The sequence below is a fragment of the Ambystoma mexicanum genome, chromosome 12 (genome assembly GCF_040938575.1).
Source record: "Ambystoma mexicanum isolate Mex_15411 chromosome 12, UKY_AmexF1_1, whole genome shotgun sequence".
Classification (NCBI taxonomy): Eukaryota; Metazoa; Chordata; class Amphibia; order Caudata; family Ambystomatidae; genus Ambystoma; species Ambystoma mexicanum.
The window spans coordinates 434,166,386-434,186,707 of record NC_090936.1 but is presented as its reverse complement, the minus strand read 5'-3'; the positions used below and the strand labels follow the sequence as shown (position 1 = coordinate 434,186,707).

General features: G+C 50.3%; 1 protein-coding gene across 8 annotated transcripts in view; it reads right to left on the bottom strand.

The window, feature by feature from the left end:
• The window catches only part of WNK1 (WNK lysine deficient protein kinase 1), a 2,404,646-nt gene that overhangs the window by 612,274 nt on the left and 1,772,050 nt on the right, over positions 1-20,322 (bottom strand). For 7 of the 8 annotated variants that reach the window (XM_069628602.1, XM_069628603.1, XM_069628605.1 and 4 more), the window contains one exon: positions 6,594-6,674. The exons of the other annotated variant lie outside the window; for it this stretch is intronic. In XM_069628602.1, coding sequence (XP_069484703.1) covers positions 6,594-6,674 — 81 coding nt within the window. The remainder of the gene's footprint in view (positions 1-6,593; positions 6,675-20,322) is intronic. 8 annotated transcript variants of the gene reach the window in all.

The following is a 20,322-nucleotide window of genomic DNA, read 5'->3' as shown; positions in this document are numbered from 1 at the left end:
TGAAGGTCGTGCCACCATACTTCCACTCTTTGTCTATTAGGTGCTTTCCAGCCCATGGCAATTCTACGCTTGGCCAGCATATAGGCCAAGTCCTTAAATTTGCTCACGTGTGCCAGTTTACGTGGCCTAGAGAACCCTCCCACCATGCATGCCCACAGAGATTCTACCTATAATTTAATCTATTTCTCCATCAAGTGAGGGCTACTTCCCCCCCCCCCCCCAGAATTTCCTTATTTCAGGACATGCCCAGAACATAAGTATTACTCCTGCATCCACCTCCCCACATTTGGAACATGTTTGTATTCTACCATTTTTTAACCTTGCAATCCTCTGGGGGTCAAATACGCCCTAGGAGTAATATATAACTGGATTTACTACAACCTTGCATTCCTGGACACGTTTTTGTGATATCTCTGAACCCTCTTCCACAACGAGTCATTCAGATTCACCAACTTCCTCTTCCCATTCCTGTCATAAATGGAGCAACTCTTTCCCCACCCTTGACATCAGTAATTCATAGATTTCAGGAAATTTCATGGCCGCCTTCTGATACATCATAGAATGTTTCAATAGCCGTATTGAGCGGGCCCTCCAGCACTATTTCTGACCACATATCTTTTATCCTCTGCTCCAGCCTAGTGTAAGTGCCTCCCCTTCTTGCCAGATGTCTCCCAACGTAGCTATTCCAATGGGTTCCCAATGCTTCCGGATTATCTTCCTTAATTGTACGTCTACTCCTTTCAATGCCACTAGCTTCGGCACCCATATCCATTCTTTTAGGAAAAATGGGACACACTCATCCTTCAACAATCTGGACTCTGATGTTGAGTCTTCCGATAACCATTGAGCTACATATTGTAGCTGGCTGGCCAGATAGTACATCTCGAAGTTGGACAATTTAATGCCCAGTTGGTCATACATGTTTTGCAGTTTCCATAATGCTACCCTGCTCCTAGTGTTGTGCCATATGAACCCTCTACATATACTTTCGAGCCTGGCAAATAATCAAAGGAAAAAGACAATGTATTGTATAATCGATTATTGTGCGCTCATGCCGTTTTCAACAGTATACAGTAGTAAATTTACTTTGCGCACACATACAGTAAAGTCACTTAAAGGGAGGAAAATGGTTAGTTAGAGTAGCATGAGCTTAGTTCAAGGTTCTAGAGAGGGTTTCTTCGCCTGGTAAGTCTTTTAAGTACAAAAACGCAACCCTAGCTAAAGGCAGTTCGTAGAGGCCTTGAAGTCTTGACAATCAGCAAATAATGAAGAGTTCCTGTGGATTTCTTCCATTGTCTAGAGTTATTGAAGCAGCAAGTAAATAACCAACAAAGGAGACCTTTATACGGACTCGAAAAGGGGACACAAGCAGCGGTGTGGGTCGGAGGTAAGATGGGGCACTCCAACGCTCTAGAGCGACTTCTTGGAATCGGGTAAGCAATACCTTTTTCCCCACAGTGCCTTAGGTTAGAAGAAAATGTTCGTCCTGGATGCTCCGAGATGTTGCAGCTCTGTACCCGGCCTCCGGACTCTTTGGTCGGGTGACTGAAAGCAGGACAATGGATGGGATCATTCAGCAGCAGTATTGAGGGAGGACCGGTAGCACGACTCAGCGACTTGTTTCACTTTGCGGTTTGGGCGCCTTGTCTGTAGGCCCAACAAAGGACACAGATCTTCCTCGGGCAATCTTCTTTGCTTCCTGCAGTCCAACACTCTGATGAGGGGGTTTAGGCGAGTTGTATCAGATCTCCATATTGTCATTACGGGTTCAGTAAAGATTCAGCCTTTCCACGATGATGCACTCAAAATGGGAAGCAGGTCTCCTGGTATTGAGGTTCCACAGCTCTGGAAGCTCCTAGGACCTCGGGAGATGGCTCATTTTAAAGTTGGTCTTGGGACTGGTTGTTCCCACCAACCAAAGTGAAAGAGTCGTCCTCTTTGGAGCTTCTCTGTCGCATAGGAAACAGGATCAGGACAGCAGTGGTCGCTTCACAGTGTTGCAAAGGGTCTGCAGGTGCCTCTGGTCGTTGTCTTCGTTGGCTACTTTTGTTTCCAGTGGTAAACTTGCTTTTCCCGCCAGAAGCCTCAACCTTTTATACAGTTCCAGCACACACTCCCCTGCAATCTCTCTCAGCATTTTACAGAAAGGGGCATTTTGTGATCCTATTTGGACAGCCAGATCCCCTGTGGTAGCTGGACCTATTCAGGCACACTGGCAGATAAGGACGGGGGGTGGAGCCTTGGTGGTGATACCTACTGGCTGCCGCCAAAGGCAACACACACACACTGATCTCCCCCCTCAAGTGGGTGCGCCTATTGTGCACTAGCAATGCTATGAACATGGCCTGCGGTACAAAAAATACACTATAGTTGGTAGAACACGTCCACTGCCACCAGCCAGAACTAGGTGATCGTCTATGTTAATGTTAAGGTATTTGAACTGCGCACCTTCACCTATGCTGTGCTCCCCAGGCGGATCTGAAATGAGGGGTGTCAAGAGGAGGGGGGTTAGTAGGGTGTAGTGGGAATAGGCAAGTGAGAGTTGTGATGTCCTGTTGGCGGCTTCAGTTCCGTTCGCTGAGCTTAAGTGCAGCTTTCGATCGATGCTAGAAATCCCAGGTGCAATTGTGGCGGGTTATGTGTTTGTTGTTGCAATGTGGTGAAGTGCGTGCTGATTGTTGTGCAGAGATGTGGTTGTTTGATTTTCTATATATGGAGTATGTGGAAAGTTGAAATTTTAAGGTACGTAATAATGATTTTCAAGTATTTGTCAATTTTCTTACAACTTTGTCTTTGCGTTTCTGCGCCCAACCTCTATGGCTATCCTGTGTGCTTGGTACTCTACCTTGTCCGCCTAGTTGGCAGGCATGCTACGTAGTCTTGTCCGCCTAGTTGGCAGGCATGCTACGTAGTCAGAGCTCTCTTTGTGTGACCCTAGTGGCTTGTGTATCTAGCTCATTTCAGCTACTTTCCCTGCCCTCCGGCAGGTGTAGTTTTGGTCACAGGACATATCCCTTATTGTTCATCTCGTTGGTTGTCCCCCCTATCCAAGTACCCTTTAGGATAGGTGGTTTTTGGGTGTGGGTGGGCGGAGCGCGCCAACCCCCGCTGTCATAATGGAGGGGTAGGTTAGGGATCATGGTTTCCTACATGGGTATTCACTGTGGTTCTTTCTTCCTAGTTGGTTCCTCCGGAATCTGGAGCCAAGTTTTGAGTCGTTTTCTGAACTCCAAATGACCCCTTGTGCTGCCTATGTTTTTTGGTAGGTTATTCCAGGTTGAGGATGCCAGGTGAGTGAAAGAAGATCCTCTTGAGTTTTCTTTTGTTGTAAGCTTTTAGAAGCAGGCAAATGTCGTTGTTTGATCGGAGTGATCTTGTCGGGTGGTAGATGGTTATTTCTTTTCCTTAGGAACTCTGCTCCCTGGCCGTGGACTGCTCTCTGCGTTATGCACAACGTTTCGAACTTTATTCTCTCTTTTATTGGCAGTCAGTGTAGCTCGTTCAGCGCTGGGGTAATGTGTTCTCTTTGTGGTAGTCTGAGCAGGAGTCTTGCTGCAGCATTCTGGAAGTGCTGAAGGTTTTTTTAACAATTGTTCTGGCATTCCTAGGTATAGTCTGTTGGCATAATCTACTCTGGAAATGAGTGCGATGATGGCGAGTGTTTTGTGGGTGAAAGAGAGGAATGGTAGGATCATTTTTACTGCGTTTAGCAGGAAGAAACATTTCTTGATTATGGCGTTTACTTGTGGTTCAAGTGTTTGTTCGTTGGCCATCAAGACTCCCATGTTTTTTACTATCGCTGATGGAGTCGGTGCTGTACCCGGTTACGTTGGCCATGGGATGCAGTGTTTTTTTACCTCGGTTTTAGCTATGATCGTTATTTCAGTTTTGTCTGGGTTGCTTTTGAGGCTGTTTGTGTTAATCCAGCTGTAGAGCTCTTGCACGCAGTTGGTCAGCATTTTGTTTTCTTGCTTTGTATCTTGTATTTTGTAGCCCGAGTGTCATCTGTGTAATTGTAGCATGCAAGGCAGTGTTTTCTGATGAGTTTGATTAGTGGCATCAGGTATATATTGAAGAGTAATGGGGATAAGGATGATCCTTGTGGTACTCCGCAGTTGGATTCTCTTGTAGTAGATTTGAAAGGCTTGATCCAGGCGGTCACCGGAGCAGAGAGAAGGGGGATACTCAGTATCCCTTTAGCACTCCACTGAAGGTGGTGTGTGCCAATCTCTCAGACTATAGTGGTTTGGGAGAGATACCAAGTCTCTCTCTATCCTTAAGAACGATGGTTACTTGAGGATACAGAAAAATAATCTTAAAAGAGGACACTAAGGGTCCTCGGCAACAATGCCGATAAGGAGCTGTGTGCTGCAGTAGTAAAACACAGATGCCTTTAAGAGCTATGGAGCAGACAGGCTCCATAGTACAAGTATAATACAAAGAATAGAGTTCCAAAAGACAGAGCCCACAAGAATGAATGATAGGAAAAAGGCTCCACTCATTCAGGATTGAAAGAAAATGGCCCAGAAGTCCAGCCAAAAGTGCTGGGGGTCTCACTAGGAGAGGGGATGAAGCACAAAAAGTAGAAATCTTCCTAACAACGGGCAGTGGGAAGCCTACCACTATTAAGGTCGATCCGGTCAGGACAACCAAAAAACTGAAAACATTAGGTTGTACAAGGGTCCCACCACCTGCCAGATTACACCACAATGAAAAGGTGCAGGTGGAAAACAAAAAAATAGAGACCCTGCTATTTCTTCTGGCATGCAAAGTTTTTGATTCTGGAGGAGGCACTTAGAAAATGTCCTTCAGCGACAAAGCCTGACGACAAGTGAGCTGACAGATAGTGTCACACAGTGAGCAGACCTCCAATGTGAGTAAAACGGCAGGAGAGTCAGACGACGGCAACTGACACTAGCAGGACCTTTATCGGCTAAACAAGATTTATAGGGCAAAAAGTAGAGGGAAGGTGACCACTGAGGTCAAACAATGAGAACAATCTACAAATAAAGAATTAAACAAGGGTAACCAGACAAGCCTGCTGCCAGGCATCCAATCCCTGTAGAGCCACAAGTACGTTTTGCGTATTGCTGTGCTCTAGTAACATCGCCATAGACTCCTAATACGGAGGAAAGAGAACATGGAGTACAAAAAATAAGCCTCATCGGCACCTTGGGGTCAACACTTGTGAAACGCCCTGAACAATATCACCCAAGGATTGGGAGTTCCACCAACATCCCAGTAAAATGTGCCTACAGGTCGATGAGTCAATGAAAACAAAAAGGAAATGTACCCATGGTTTATATTCAAGGAATTACTTAATGAACCAAGAAGTAGACTTCTTTAAAATATTTTCAATCTTGAAATGGCACCTGGAGGCACCTAAAGCAAAGTTCGTCCTAACAAGCAGAGCGATTGTGTATGGTTCGGGCCCAAGCATTTAAGACAGAGAAAGCTGATCATAAGCACTAAATGAATACACCATCCAATCCTATCAATGCTGGAGGAAAGGTGATGGTTGAATGAACTAGGTGGTCATGGGGTGCGGGGTGCAGGGAACATGGAGAAGGTATGGGTGGCATGAATTTCTGGCATGTGTAGTTGGTGTGTGTGTGTGTGTGCTTGGCATGTGGAGTTGGGATGATGGGGATTACAGGTAAAGGGACATGAGGAGACATACACAACCCTGTCAATCTTACCTAGCCTATTTTGTTATCTCATGCTGAGCAACGGTGCAATGACCAATCCTCTGTAAAAAGGGGACAAGATGTAAGAGTACAAAGACCTTCAAAATAGAATCCGTTCAAACTTCCATTTCCAGTTTGTCAAGGAAACTTCAAGGCCAATTGTAGGACTTACCCATGCACATTCTCCAATGCATTTCCTTTAATCTTGTTTCCCTGAAGGTGGCAGGTGAAGGAGTCAATATCAGTTAGTTTGGAGGAGCAACAAGGGAGCATGCTGTGGAATAGAATCTCTCAATTTGCTTGGGCTAATGGGGTCCTCTTGAAGACCTCTGGTCTTCGCTGCTTGTTCTTATTGAAAGAAATGCACACAGGTGTTCACAAAAAACACTGACGAACAATTTTATGTTTTTGTGAAATAAAATGTAAGGGTTCTACAAGCGTGGGCTTTCTGATGACATTTCTCTACCAGAAACCTCCTCTCTCCCCAACATGAATACAAATTGTGCAGCACAATTAATTCACAGCTTTTGATACAAAATGTGACTACCAATACCCCACTTTCAAGGTTACTACTAGACAGTGCCAAAGTGAGATGAAGTTAAAAGTAAATACAAACATTGGAATAAGAAAGGTTTGCCTTGCAGATCAATTTAACAGCACATGGTTTTTAATATACCTTCTACCTTACTCTACCACAATAAACAATTTTGGAAGTACTGTTGAAAACTTGAAACTACTTATGCCTAATTATGGTACCTGGGGAGATTATTAGGGTTAAAATTACAAATGCTGGGTTAAGCACAGAATGACGAATGGAAGACAAATCATGCAGAGGAGTTTGGTTTTAACATGCAATTTTTCTAAAAGAAAACAGACATGAAATAGCAAAGCTAAGGCATATAGCACCTGCGTTAGGGAAGGTCCTGGGAGTGGCAGCTGTTCAGTGGATGGGGTTCCAGATGGACACTCGTCCCCGACTGGAAGCACCTATAAACAACGAATGGGGAAGGCAAAACCATAAGTGGTATAGATTCAAATGACAGCAAGTACATTCATGTTGTATGCTTGTTCTGTGGTTCTCAGTACCTTCTCTATATTTTGGCACTGTGGTGGGCTTGGTAGCATTTGTTTTTCTTTTTATTATCCCTGCCTTTCAAAATCATGCACAGATCACAAATGCCTTTTGGGGTCTGGTTTGTGTCTGTATGACATACTAAATCAAATAAACGGTAAAACAAAGATCATGTTTATTTTCAGAAAACTTGTTTAGCAAGCTCACATTTCCAGTAAGAGCGCACATTTAAAAAGTATTGAAAAAGAATAGTTATGTGATAGCACCTAAAACATGCAGTTCTAAAAGTCCATGCTGGGAAAACGAGACTACGAGCACGATTAGGGTTAGAAAGCATAGCCAGGAGAGGATAAAGCTTAGTTTAAGGCTCATCTTAGAATTCTTGAAAAAAAGAAGCTTTGCCTACAGCACCCCAGGTCATGAAAATAGGCTTTAAAAAATAAATGTTAAAAAAAAAATACTGAAATCGGACACTCCTGGCCACTCTAAGGACAGCTTTATATAATTTGAGACATACTGCTGCTTTAAGGAAACCAGAGCACACAAACGCTTGTGCAGACCATGTCCCAATTCTGTTCTATCAAGAGCACACCTGCATCCCTACATCGGCCATTTTCTGTATTCTTTAGTGTTACAACCTTTTTTCAGTTACATCTGCACAGACCTATTTTTCTTTGTACATCACAGACTTGCTTAAATATATTGTCATACAAAGGACTGTATTCTTCGGTGATTCGGGTGTCTATGTATTCAAGCAAATATCAATATACTGGCACATAGGTCATTGCATCCTGCTAGCCGCAGCCAACAGGGCACGCCTAAAAAGGACCTGCACTCAAGGTGCTGCACCGAAAGCAGTCCGTCAGAATGCCTGATTTCTTTGAATGCTCCTGGCCATCAGTTTCACCATCAATACAACTGAAACAGTGACAATTATTCTCGAAAACAACAAATGCTAGCTTGTGAAAATATCCTTTTACAAAACAGTAACGATTGAAGATCCACTGGATGGGAGTTCTTTTGAAAAAGCAAGTGCGCAGTAAGAATGCAAACCTATACATGATAATAAAATGGCCCAGAGTGGCAATTTACCCAAACACACATCAGACTACAGTCTCATTCTAAAAGCCCTAAAGAACCTTGTCATTTAAGCGAAACATGTTCCATTCTTCCATCTGTGACATCTCTTACTGCCATGTATTTGGTACTAAAATCTTTAGTCACCCTACACGAGGGCAAAGCAATTTAGCCACAGACCAAAGGCAAAGGGCTCGAATGTGGAACAATGGAAAGTCGAATTGAAAAGAGGGATACATGCATGCAATAGTATCTTTCAGATCGAGGAAATGCATCATCATATGGCGATTGGCCCGTACAATTCAATATACAGCGCTCAATTGTCATTACACTACAAAGTCGGCAGAAAGAATTATGGAATTGAAATTACTTTGCTCTATCTAGAGGAGAAGGGAGGCGGCGGGAACATGCAACTTGTACCCTGCACAGAATTGCAAAGTACAGTATACCGTCCTATACAGTAGCAAGCCAATAATTCTGGGGAAGAGCATCTATAATTAAAGAGACCTGAAAGTGTTCCAACAAGCCCGAAGGAACAAGTTACTTACCTGTAACTGTTGTTCTCCAGCATGGGTCTGGCATGGATTCACATGCTCATGAATATTCCCCGTCGTCAGGCTGGGAATCCTCGGTAAAGAAAAAACCAGTATCAGTTTCGTTTCTGATCTGTCTTTCGTAGTAGTAACCAATCACTGGTCTCTGCGTCATACTGACCACAGCCAATGACTGCCCTCTACCTAAGCACTGCCTCTGGCAGCCATCTTCAGATTTTGGAAGCAAGTGAAGTGGCAGTATGACCAAGTGAAGAGCCGCAGAGGGGTAGGCGGGAGGGTTCGCATGTGAATCCATGCCAGACCCATGCTGGAGAACAACAGTTACAGGTAAGTAACTTGTTCCTTCTCCAGCATGGGGTCTGGCATGGATTCACATGCTCATGAATAAAGAATACATAGCAGTACACACATGCACAACCACGGGAGGTGGCAAAGGCTCAACATTAAGCATTACATCAAACTCAACATTAAGCATCTTACCTCCTCACCAGGCTCACCTCAGGCGAACAGGTTGCGCAGCACTGCTTGGCCGACCCTGGACTCCTCACTGGAATCCCGATCGACGCAGTAGAATTTCGTGAAGGTGTGCGTCGACCTCCACGTAGCAGCCCTACATATGTCCAGCAGGGGCACACCAGAAAGGAACACCGTGGTAGCTGCGATCGCTCTGGTGGAATGGGCTCTCGGACGGCCAGGCAGCGGTCGGTTTGCCAACCGATGACAGTACATGATACAGCCGGAGAGCCATCTGGAAATGGAAGCCTTCGAGAGAGCCTTCCCCTGATTGACAGGTCCAAAGTTCACAAAGAGTTGTGACGTCTTCCGAAAACACTTTGTGCGGTCCACGTAGAACTTCAGCGCTCTAGCCACATCCAGCGAGTGCAAAGTCCTCTCAGCCGGCGACGAAGGCGACGGGAAGAACACAGGCAACACCAAAGGTTAGTTGAGATGGAAGTCCGACGGTACCTTGGGCATGAAGGAGGGGTGCGTCCTGAGTACTACCCTCGTGTCGTGAAAAGTCAAGTACGGGGCCTTGCAGGAAAGGGCCTGGATCTCTCCCACCCGTCGTGCGGAGGTGATGGCCACAAGAAACGCTGTTTTCCACGACAGAAACTTCAACGGGGCCGAGTGCAGAGGCTCGAACGGAGGTCCCATGAGCTTGGTCAGCACCACGTTGAGCTGGAGCCTTCACCGGCGGGAACGATCTGAACAGTCCCTTCATGAACTCTTTCACCAGACGATGAGACCACAAGGACGCCTGCCCCGTGGTTCTGGTGTATCGGGAGATCGCAGCAAGATGAATCTTGATGGACGCGTGTGCCAGTCCAGCTTTGGCCAGCGTCAGCAGGTACGGCAGTACCTGGGGAGCCGTAATCCGTAGAGGGTTAATCTTCTGTGCGTGGCACCAGACAGAGAACCTCTTCCATTTGTGTCCGTAGCATTTAAGAGTCGAGGACGCCCTGGCCTTTGCAAGAACCTCTCTGCAGTCGGCCGGTATGTCGTATCCTCCAAACTCTAGCGCTGCAGGAGCCGGGCCTGCATGTTCAGCGATTTCGGGTCGTGGTGGAGGATGGCGCCTCCTTCCCTGGAAAGTAGATCCGCGTCCACCGGCAGCTTGATTGACGGGGACGTTGACAAGTCCAGAAGGTCCGGGAACCATATCTGCCTCAGCCACGCAGGTGCGACGAGGATCATCCTGCACCGTGACCTCTTGAGCTGGTTGACGAGCTGGATTAGCAGTGGCAAAGGAGGGAACGCATAGAGGAACAGGCCCTCCCAGGGGAACGAGAAAGCATCACCCATGCTCCTCGCCTGGGGAAACCTGCTGGCGAACCTCCGGCACTTGGAGTTCGTCGCCGTCGCGAACAGGTCGATCTGGGGTGTGCCCCACCATCGGAAGAGGCGATCCACTAGATCCTGCCGTAGTTCCCACTCGTGGCACGAGCGCAGCTCCCTGCTGAGTGAGTCGGCGATGGTGTTTTTTATCCCTGCCAGATGAAACGGCACTAGAAACATCCTTTGGGCGACGGCCCAATGCCACAGGTCCTGCGCCTCCTTGGACAGTGCTGGGGACCTGGTTCCGCCCTGTTTCCTGATGCAAAACATGGTGGTGGTGTTGTCGGTGAAGATCCTCACCACCTTGCCCTTGAGGGACGGAAGGAAGGACCTGAGGGCCCAGAACACTGCACGGAGCTCCAGGACGTTGATATGGAGGGACTTCTCCGTCGGGAGCCATAGGCCTCTCGCATGTAGATTTTCGGTGTGCCCTCTTCACCCTTCCAGAGAGGCATCCGTGGTCACTGTCTCCTGGTGGTCTGGGGTCTGGAAGTCCATGCCCGCCGTCAGATGCGCGCGGGTGCCCCACCACCGGACCGCGCGGCGGAAACTCTCGTCGAGTGTGATCCTCTCCTCGAAGCCGCCCGTCGTTTGGATCCAGCGCGCGTCCAGGAACTCCTGCAACGGGTGCATCCGGAGCCTGCACATGGGAATGAGGTAGATGCAAGAAGACATCATTCCGAGGAGGGACTTGATGGACATCACCTTGGCCGCGTCGGAAGCCAACATCCGCTGTACCTTGCCCAGGATGGACCTGGTCCTTTCCTCCGACGGGGAGGCCAGAAGGGACACTGTGTCGAGCTTCGCTCCCAGAAACAGTGCGTTTTGCGGGGGTACCAGGTGGGACTTGGCGTAGTTCACGGAGAATCCCAGGTCCGTGAGAAGTTGGACGGTCCTTGACGTGTGCTCCACGGCGAGCTCCCTCGTCTTGGCCCGGATGAGCCAGTCGTCCAGGTAGGGGTAGACGTGGATCCCCTCGCGGCGCAGCTGCGCCGCCACCGGTGCAAGGCACTTGGTGAATACCCTGGGTGCCGACCGTAGTCCAAAGGGGAGGGCTTTGAACTGGTAGTGACGCCCTTGGACCACAAACCTGAGGAATTTTCGGTGCCCTTTTAGGATGGGAATATGGAAGTAGGCATCCTCCAAATCCAACGACGACAGGAAGTCTCCTTCCTCCAGCTGACCCAGGACGTGCTGGAGGGTGACCATCCGGAACTTCTGCGCCTTGATGAATTTGTTCAGACGTCGCAGGTCTAGGATGGGGCGCCATCCTCCTGTCTTCTTCTTCACGAGGAAGTATCTCGAGTAAACTCCGGAGTCCCGAAGCCTCTTTGGGACGAGTTCGATGGCGCCCTTCCTGAGCATCGCCCTTACCTCCAGGAGAAGCTGAGGGACATGAAGCTCTTTTCTGGCCACGGGGGGGACGCGCGGGCACCTTCTTTGAAACTCGAGCGCGTGGCCCCGGGCTAAAGCGTCCAGCACCCAACGGTCGGTGGAGATGGACTCCCACACGCTGACGAAGCTCGCCAGCCGGCCTCCCACCGGGGTGCATCGGTGGGGGCCCAACCCCACGGTCGGTTCAATCCTGTTTCGACAAGGCTTTGCCGCCTTGACCTCCTTGGCGACGGCGGGGTCCGCCAGACTTGCCTCGTCCTCTGTAGGCCTCCTGAGACGACGAGCGGGCCGCTTGACGGTAGGTGGAGAAACCGCCGCCGGAACCTTTGGAGGCGACCTTGCCTCCGCTGCTCCGAAAGGGCGTCCGTCGTTGCTGCAGAACCCCAAGGGCCCGGGCCGTCTCAGTGTCCGCTTTAATGGCCTGAAGGGAATCGTCCACCGTTTTCCCAAACAGGTTGTTCCCATCGAACGGCATGTCCAGGACTCTGGTCTGTACGTCTTGACGGAAGTCCGTAGCCTTGAGCCATCCACGCCGCCTAAGGCACACGCCGTTGCCCAACTGGCGAAACCCAGTGTCGGCGATGTCCGTCGCAATAGTGATGGCGTGGTCCGACGCCACCTCACCTTCCTGTAGGATCTCCAGGGCATCCGCCCTCTTGTCGTCCAGTAGGAAGTCCAGTAGGGGAGCCAGTTTGTTCCATAGCTCCCTGTCGTAGCGGGCCACGATAGCCAAGGCGTTGGCCGCTTTAATCGTCGTCGCTGCAGACGAGATGACCCTGCGTCCCATAGTGTCCAATTTCTTTCCCTCGCCGTCCGGTGGGGAAGTCGATGTGGAGGCCGCACCCCCCCCCTGCTTTCTTCCTGGCCGCCACGGAGACGACGGAGTCCGGGGTAGGCTGCGCCCGGAGGCACAGGGGGGCCACGTCCGGGACCTGTTACTTCTTCTCGTACCGGTCTCTTCTAGCTGGCGTAGTGAAAGGTTTCTTGAGGAGGGTGAGGCCCTCATCCCAAATGTCGTCCAGTAGAGGCACCGCGAGGACCGTCTTCCTCTTGGCCTCGCGCCGTTGATAAAGGAATCCTTTCTTTTTCTTCTCCTCAGGGCAGAGTTGGAAAACCTCGGATGCCCTGGCGATCATGGAGTGGAACGAACCAATCTCGTCGGGCGGAGAAGCCCTGGTGGGAGGTGACGACGGTAGATCCTCGTCGTATACCTCGTAGTCCGTACCCGTCGCTGCCGTGTCAGTCCCCGTGTCATCCCCTCGGGTGGACGGGGAGGAGGGCTGGACGGTGCGCGACGGCTGAAAAGGAGGTGGAGGGTGAATCCTTTTCTTGGGCGGGGGAACGCCAGAAGGTCCCGGTTCAGGATCCCCCGACGGGAGAGGTTCCTCCGTCGGCAACGGTATTCTCGTCCTTATCTCTGAGCATAAGGACTGTATAGCCAACAAAATGGCCGCCGAGTTGTCTTGCGGCGCTGGCAGAGGGGAATCCGACGGGCGATCAGGGGCCCCGTCGGCACCCTCGACGATGTCGTCGTCACCCGCGTCGGGATCCATCCCGACGGGCCGGTCTTCTTCCACGCCAGGGCCGTGGTTTAAGACCTCGATCAGCTCTTCCTCTGAAGTTGAAGCCGAATCTACGACGACGCCCTGCCCCCCCCCCTTTTTCTTCCCCGCCGGGGATTTCACGGGGGTCCTATCGATGGGCACAAAAGAGGACTCCCTCCGAGGTGGCAGGGAGACTCTGAGCCCCGAGGTCGCCACCACTGGTGTAGCCTCCACAGGCTGAGCCAGGGTCGCCGCGACAGTATCGATAGAGGGCTTGGCCGGATGGATTAAGGCCTTCACCACCTTAGGTGCGCTCACCGCCTTATCCTTGAGGGGGGGGGACACTGCCTCACTCCCCCTCCGATGGGGCCTTCGAGCTCGACCGGGGCCTCTCCAGGAGCTTCGCCGGGTGCTCGCCCTTCCTCTTACCCGACCCAGAGCGTTGGCTCGTAGTTGAAGGTGCCGGGGAGGGTGCGCCCTGCCTGGCGCCCGTAGAGCCCGACCGTTCGGCGCTCCCGGTGCCAGCGGACTTGCGGTGCTTGGCCTTGTGTTGGAACCCCGTCGCCGGGGCGTCCTCAAAGGTCTTAGAAGACTGCTCGGATTTCTTCCTATTCTTCTCGCCAGACGGGCTCTTCCCTTCCAGCCAGTTGGCGAGACGTTGATGGCGGTCCTACATGGTCCGCTCCGACATATTGCCGCAAAACGCACAGTCGTTCTCCACGTGCGTCTTGTCCTCATGTAAGCAGTAGAGACAAAAGGAGTGTTCGTCCTCAAAGACGTTCTGTAGCTGGCATCCAGGGCAGACCCTGAACAGCTTTCCGGGAGTCGAGCTTCCCTTCTCCTGGGCCATGTCCGGGCCTGAGAAGCTTCTGGAGTCCTCCAAAGCGTAGCTCGACGAAATCTTCACCCTTGAGGGGCACAGACAAATCCGACACGGGTCCCCGTTGATCGGATGGAGAGTCGGTGGAGCTTGAGGCTCTTTTGATCGAAAAAAACGAATTTTTTGAGCAAAAACGTGAAAAAATAGCACTAACGCTCAAGAGCAATAGCACGAGGATCCCAACACATGAACGTGGGGTAAAAATCTGAAGATGGCTGCCAGAGGCGGTGCTTAGGTAGAGGGCAGTCATTGGCTGTGGTCAGTATGACGCAGAGACCAGTGATTGGTTACTACTACGAAAGACAGATCAGAAACGAAACTGATACTGGTTTTTTCTTTACCGAGGATTCCCAGCCTGACGACGGGGAATATTCATGAGCATGTGAATCCATGCCAGACCCCATGCTGGAGAAATAATGATTAGGAAGAAGGCTTGTGCAAACGGAAAGCAGCAAAAGGAACAGCCCTCATTGTCTCAAATTATGTTGCAGTCTCTTAAGACACCGCTGGTAACAACTGGAAACAGTCTGCATGATATAGAAATCTTAAAATCCACTACAAAATGCCAAATAAATAAAAATAAAAAATCATCTTTACAGGACCTGACATTTGTGGGGTCAAAGTTAATCTGATGGCGTTAACTCCCAAGGATTACTTCCAATCTATGCACAGAGGCACCATAGCAATTGATGCTGGTGACCTGTAGAACTCAGAGTGAACCAGGCAGCTAGTCACTGCGGCAGACGTGACTGTCTGGGACTGCCCACATGGAGGAATTCCCACTTGTTCCCTGCTGAGGGAGTCCGCCACCAAGTTGTGGTTGCCCGGTAGGTGGAAGGGGAACAAGAACATATGGTACGCAATCGACCATTTACAGATACACTGTTTTCATAGAGAGGATGGGTGATCTAGTGCCACCTTTTTAAGGATATAAAAAGTGGTGGTTGTGTTGTCTGTGAATACCCAAACCATCTTCCTCTGGAGGTGTTGGTGAAGGGATTTCAGAGCCAAAAACATTGCTTTCCACTCCAGGAAGTTTATAGGAAAGGAATTTTTTGGTTACAACCAAGGACCCCTGGCATGTAGATCGTCGGGGTGGGCTCCCTATAACTCCAGGAAGGCATTGGTTCTACCTGTGATCTGGTGGTTTGGTGGTATGAAGGTGTCCCTTGCACAAAGGATGGTGCTCACTGACCACCAGAAAAGGGCATTGTGAAACGAACGCGCGAGGAACACCTTTATATCCTAATAATCAGTGACTTGCTGCAAGCGCGTGTCAGAGAACTCCTGAACAGGATGCATATGAAGCCAGCAGTGTTGTATGAGTGTAATGCTGGAGACCATCATGCCGTGTAAGGATGCAGAAGTAAGACTCTGACACAGAGAGGCCATGGTGTTGGCTATAAACGTTTAATCAAAAGGAGCAAAAGGAAAAGAAAACCTTAACTCACCCTACCTCTAGCAGGGGATTCCCTGCCTCAACGGAAATAACTAGTGTCAGAATGCCCAAAGTAAAAGTCCCACTGTTCAGTGTCAAAATAAAATCTTAACTCGGTCCCCGACACACCGAATGAATTAAAGAAAAGTTGATATCTTCTTGATTCCGGGAAGGGGGGGGGGGAAGACTCCTTACTCCTGATCAAATGGCAGTTCTTGTCTTGATCAGATTCTCTGTTTAATTACCTTGGCTGTCCGAGAAAGGTCTTTCTTTCCCCAGCCTTACAAATCAGTTCTTGGGGTCCAGGATCCTGGTTGGTAGCTTTAGCTTACCCTCAAGGAACAGCCTGGATACCCTTTTCAAGCTGTCATAGGTCCTCAACCCTTGGCCGCAGACCTTATTGCCTATCAACAAGTGTTGCACTCAAGAAACGTTGCCTGGATGCTCAATCCAAGCTGTAGACTTGGTTCACTCTTCTGTCATTCCTTAGTACAAGTCCATGTACGATTTGGGTGCAAGTCCCAGACTTGCCTTTCTGGCTTTATTCTCCCTTTCTGTGGACTTGGTGCACTCTCCTGCTAAGCCTTAGTACAAGTCCATGTACGATTTGGGTGCAAGTCCCAGACTTGCCTTAATGGCTTTTGCAATAACGTCCTTGAGGTTTCCGAGCCCGTGTGGATTCTGTGTACCTTGTGTTATGGGTAATGCCAGTGTTGGTTTCCATGAGGCAGCTGGGCTTACTCACGGTACTCCTGTAACTTTCCGGAGCTTCCTTCTGCCTGCAGCGGCTCAGCAAGTGTCTTCTGCTCAGCAATGGCATGCTGCTGTGCTTTCACGATCCACCCGGTCTCTGAGGCACCTGCAGTATTGTGCTTCTTCTGGGCCACGCAGTCCTCCTGCCCTGGACCAGCCCCATACTCTCTCTTCCTCTGCACGGCAGGCTATTCTCGCCTCTCGTGGTTCCTCCTTGGGGGGTTTGACCAACTGTGAAGTCCTTTGTTGGCTTTTATCCTACTTCTGTCAATCAGTGTTCGTGAACCACTAAACTGTTGAAAGTGTTTCCATTGTGTTCTCGGTATTGCTCTGCATTCCCTCCTCGTCTCAACTAGGTGAGTTTTGAGATGGCAACTCACTAGTAATCTTCCTCATCTCAGTACTAAGGGAGTATTGAGATGGTAGCTCACTAGTAATTAGTCCTCATCTCAGTACTCTATTTGAGCTATCCTAGCAAAATAGACAGGATGTGAGGGTAAGCGTGAAGAGGAATGAGGAGAGGAAAAAAGGAGGGGTAACTCTGGAAAGTGGCACCAGGGTCACGTGCTGGGTGGGAATAACGTGTTCTCCCAATGTGGTTGTCATTGGTCCCAAAGGGACCCCTCCCATGAGATCCAACCGCTGAGTATCAACCGCAGGGGGACTATCAGGTAGCGGCCTCACCAACATGGCCTCCATGGGAAGGAGCTCTCCCTTCGCAAGCGTGACGGCATCATGGGATTCGTCACACTAGTCTTCGCGAGAATGCTCTTGGCCCTGTAAGCGAACGCGGTAGAGGTGCTGGAGACTGTCCAGTTGTGCTCCAATAAAAAGCATTTGCCGGGAAGGAATCAAGAAGGACTTTCTGTAGGAAGGTGGTGCTAGAGAGCCCGACCAAGATGGCCAGGTTCCTGTGAGCTCAGTCACACCGTGGGAGCCGGATGCTGAAATACTACCATATCCTAGCCTCCCACGATACGGGGGAGAATGTATTGAGCCTTAAACGTCTTGGCTCATGCTCTTACGAACATGATACCTCTGATGCCTGACATCTGAATGTTTCTCAGCGCAGCCCTGTGAGTGGGCCCGGCAGCCGTGCTGGAGTGAGGATACGCTGGGAAGTCACAAGTGCAGGTGGAGGAGGGCCGCGGGCAACCAAACTATCATGGCAATTACAGAGGGACAGGAGCGGCTCGGTACAGCTGAGACGCCAGCTCCCTTCATCCTGTAGGGGATTTGCCCCTGCTGAAGAGGTGGAGGTAGCTTTGGCCAGGTGTTGCGTGTCGAGCGCTAGTGGAGGCTTGGGTTGTAAGTGACCCAAAGAAGCAGGCCTGCAAGTGTGTGATGGACTGCCCTTGTGCAGAGGTGGTTTGATCTGGTTCTAGGGAGTGGAGCAAGTGTGGATTGCTGGAGGAGACCACAAGGGTGTCGTAGACAGCTATTGAGTCTGCCTTTTGGCTGCGGGGATCCTGCATGTACACCTTGGGCAGAGAGGGAGAGCCGAAGACCGAACTAGCTTGGTGTGGTAGCTGGGGGGCTACAGGGAGTTCCTGCGTTAAGGTGGAGAGCTGGGGAGCCTGTGTGAAGGAAGGGCTGTTGGGGGCTGGATGTGGACACGCCGTCTTTAAAACTGGGACCGGTGGGGCAATAATGCTCATCGTGGAGGCTGCACCCAGGAATGAATACTTGCCAGGAAGACGGAGAATTTATTGGAGGACCCTGTCACTGTGCCTCAGCGAGTAGGTGCTGGAAGGCTGTACTGAATGGCAGAAGGCACCCATGCCATTGCTGACATGCCAGGGGGTCAAAGACGACACAGACTGTACGAAGCAGGGGAGATTCCTCTGAGGGCCACGCTGTGGTTGTCTTTGCTCAGGTGTGATCTGAGGGGAGCAAGAGAGAGGCCCAGGAGGCTGGCGGCTTACACGATAGTCAAGGTCCAACAGCAGAAGTTGGAGCAATGCATGGGGGGCAAAAGTAGGCAACTCAAGCCAAAAGGGCCCCTGGCGGAAGAACTTGGGGATCCCGAACCTGTGGAAATGTGGCGTTGGGAAAGTTGTTGGAGGCAATCACTCGAGAACACCCTTAGAGAAAGTACAAATGGTGCCCGTGGAGATCTCACTGGTGAGGGCGGACTTTAAGATGGGGGAACAAGTGTCGCAGGTGGAACAAAGTGGGGGAGGTGGAGGACACAGTGACTGTGATGCAATCCCGGATTGACGCACTCACGGCTGCCACGAGGGCGCAGGAAGTTAGAGCTGAGGACACGGAAGGCCGGTCCCGGCGGAGCGACGTCAGAATACTTGGGGTCACCGAGGGGGAGGAAGGCCTCAGCATGGAGTACTACTTGAAACAGCTTTTTGTGGCAACTCCTAAGATGCAGGGTCTCTCGATGTGGTTCACCATTGAGAGGGGGTATATGGTCCCTGGAAGGAGGCCTCCAATCGGGGCACTGCAGCGGGCCATAGTGACTAAGTTGTTACATTTCCAGGATCAGGATGCAATACTTCAGGATGCAAGGAGAACCTCGGTCTACAAGGTGGGCAGCATGAAGATCATGGTCTTCATCGACTTGACAAAGGAGGTGCAAACACAGCATAAGTCCTACGATAAAGTGAGGCAGAGGTAGGGACATTGGTAAAAGTACATGATGCTTTTTCATGCAAAGTTGAAAGTGCTTGCAAAAGGGCACTCTATTTTTTCCATCGACCGAGTGATGTGAAGCACTGATTTCACACTATGATTTCAGGTAACGCAGCTTCTAGGCAGGGGAGTGCCTGTGGACTGACCTCCCCACCCCCGGTCAGTCAGGTGACTGCAGCGGAGTCACCAGTGGAAAGGCTACTGACTCAATACCTTAAGGACTGGAAGATAATGGTTGATAATGGAGGCAAGGGCGGGTTAGTTTCTGACCCTGGCGGGCGGGGGCATTCGTTCAATACTGTAGTTTGAGGGGTGGGGTGGTTTCTCAGGCTGGAGTATATGAGACGAATGGAAGGATGGTTACTCTGGAGTTTAATGTTAAGGAAGGTGAACTGTGGGTGGTATTGTAGGGGCGGCTCCCTCGGGAGCTCTAACGTCACTCTTGCATTTGGCTGTACGGGTCGGGCAGGGGTACTGAGGTGGAGACAAAATTAGGTTTTTGGGGAAGGGATATTTTGCCAGATTGCGTGAGGGGGTTGGGTTGCGCCAATGTTGGGGAGGGGATGGTGTTGGGGGTTGTGAGGGGTTGCTAGCTTTTGGTTGACTTGCCAAACACATGTGGGTCTTGGTCCAGTTTTTATAAGTGGAGGACGGGAACTGAGAAAATGGGGACTGTCCCATGGCTGCGCTTAACATACTCACTTGGAATGTCAGAGGGCTCAATGTAGTGAAGAGGGACACGATTTGTTTGTATCTTATCAGACAAAAGGTGGATTTGGTGGTCTTGTAGGAGACCCATCTTGATGCGCAGCGGGTAAGTGCGCTGCTGTCATGCTGGAAGGGCAGAGCGATTGGTACAACCGTCTCATCATTCTCCAGGGGAGTGCTGGTATGGATCAGGCACACATCAAGGCTGCAGATCACTCGCACTATAGTAAATAGGGAGGGGAGATACATTATCAGTGCAGCTTTCGGCAGGGAAGGGGAACCGAATCAGTGCTCAAATCCGTGCTGGACAAACTAACCCGCCCGATCAGGGCGGGGTGGGAGCACTTCTCTTATTGGAACTGTCGGCGGCTTTCCACACTGTGGACCATTCCATTCTGATGTCACAGTTGTCGAACGCTGGCCTGGGGGCCAAGTGTTGAGCTGGTTCGCTGCCTTCTTTGCTGATCGGTCCCAATCAGTATTTCTGCGTCCTTTTTGCTCGAAGGCTATGTCATTACTGTGCGGAGTGCCACAGGTATCCCGCTCCTTCACCGATTCTTTTCAACATTTATATTCGTCCTCTGCTTCTTCTCATTTTGTCACATGGCTTTCGTTTTTACTCTTACGCGGACGGCACACAGATCCTGGTTCGCTTGGATCTCTCTCGCCCTGAAACTGCGTCTCGGTTTAGGAGTTGTCTTGCGGATACTGGCGCCTGGATGACTAACTGGCTAA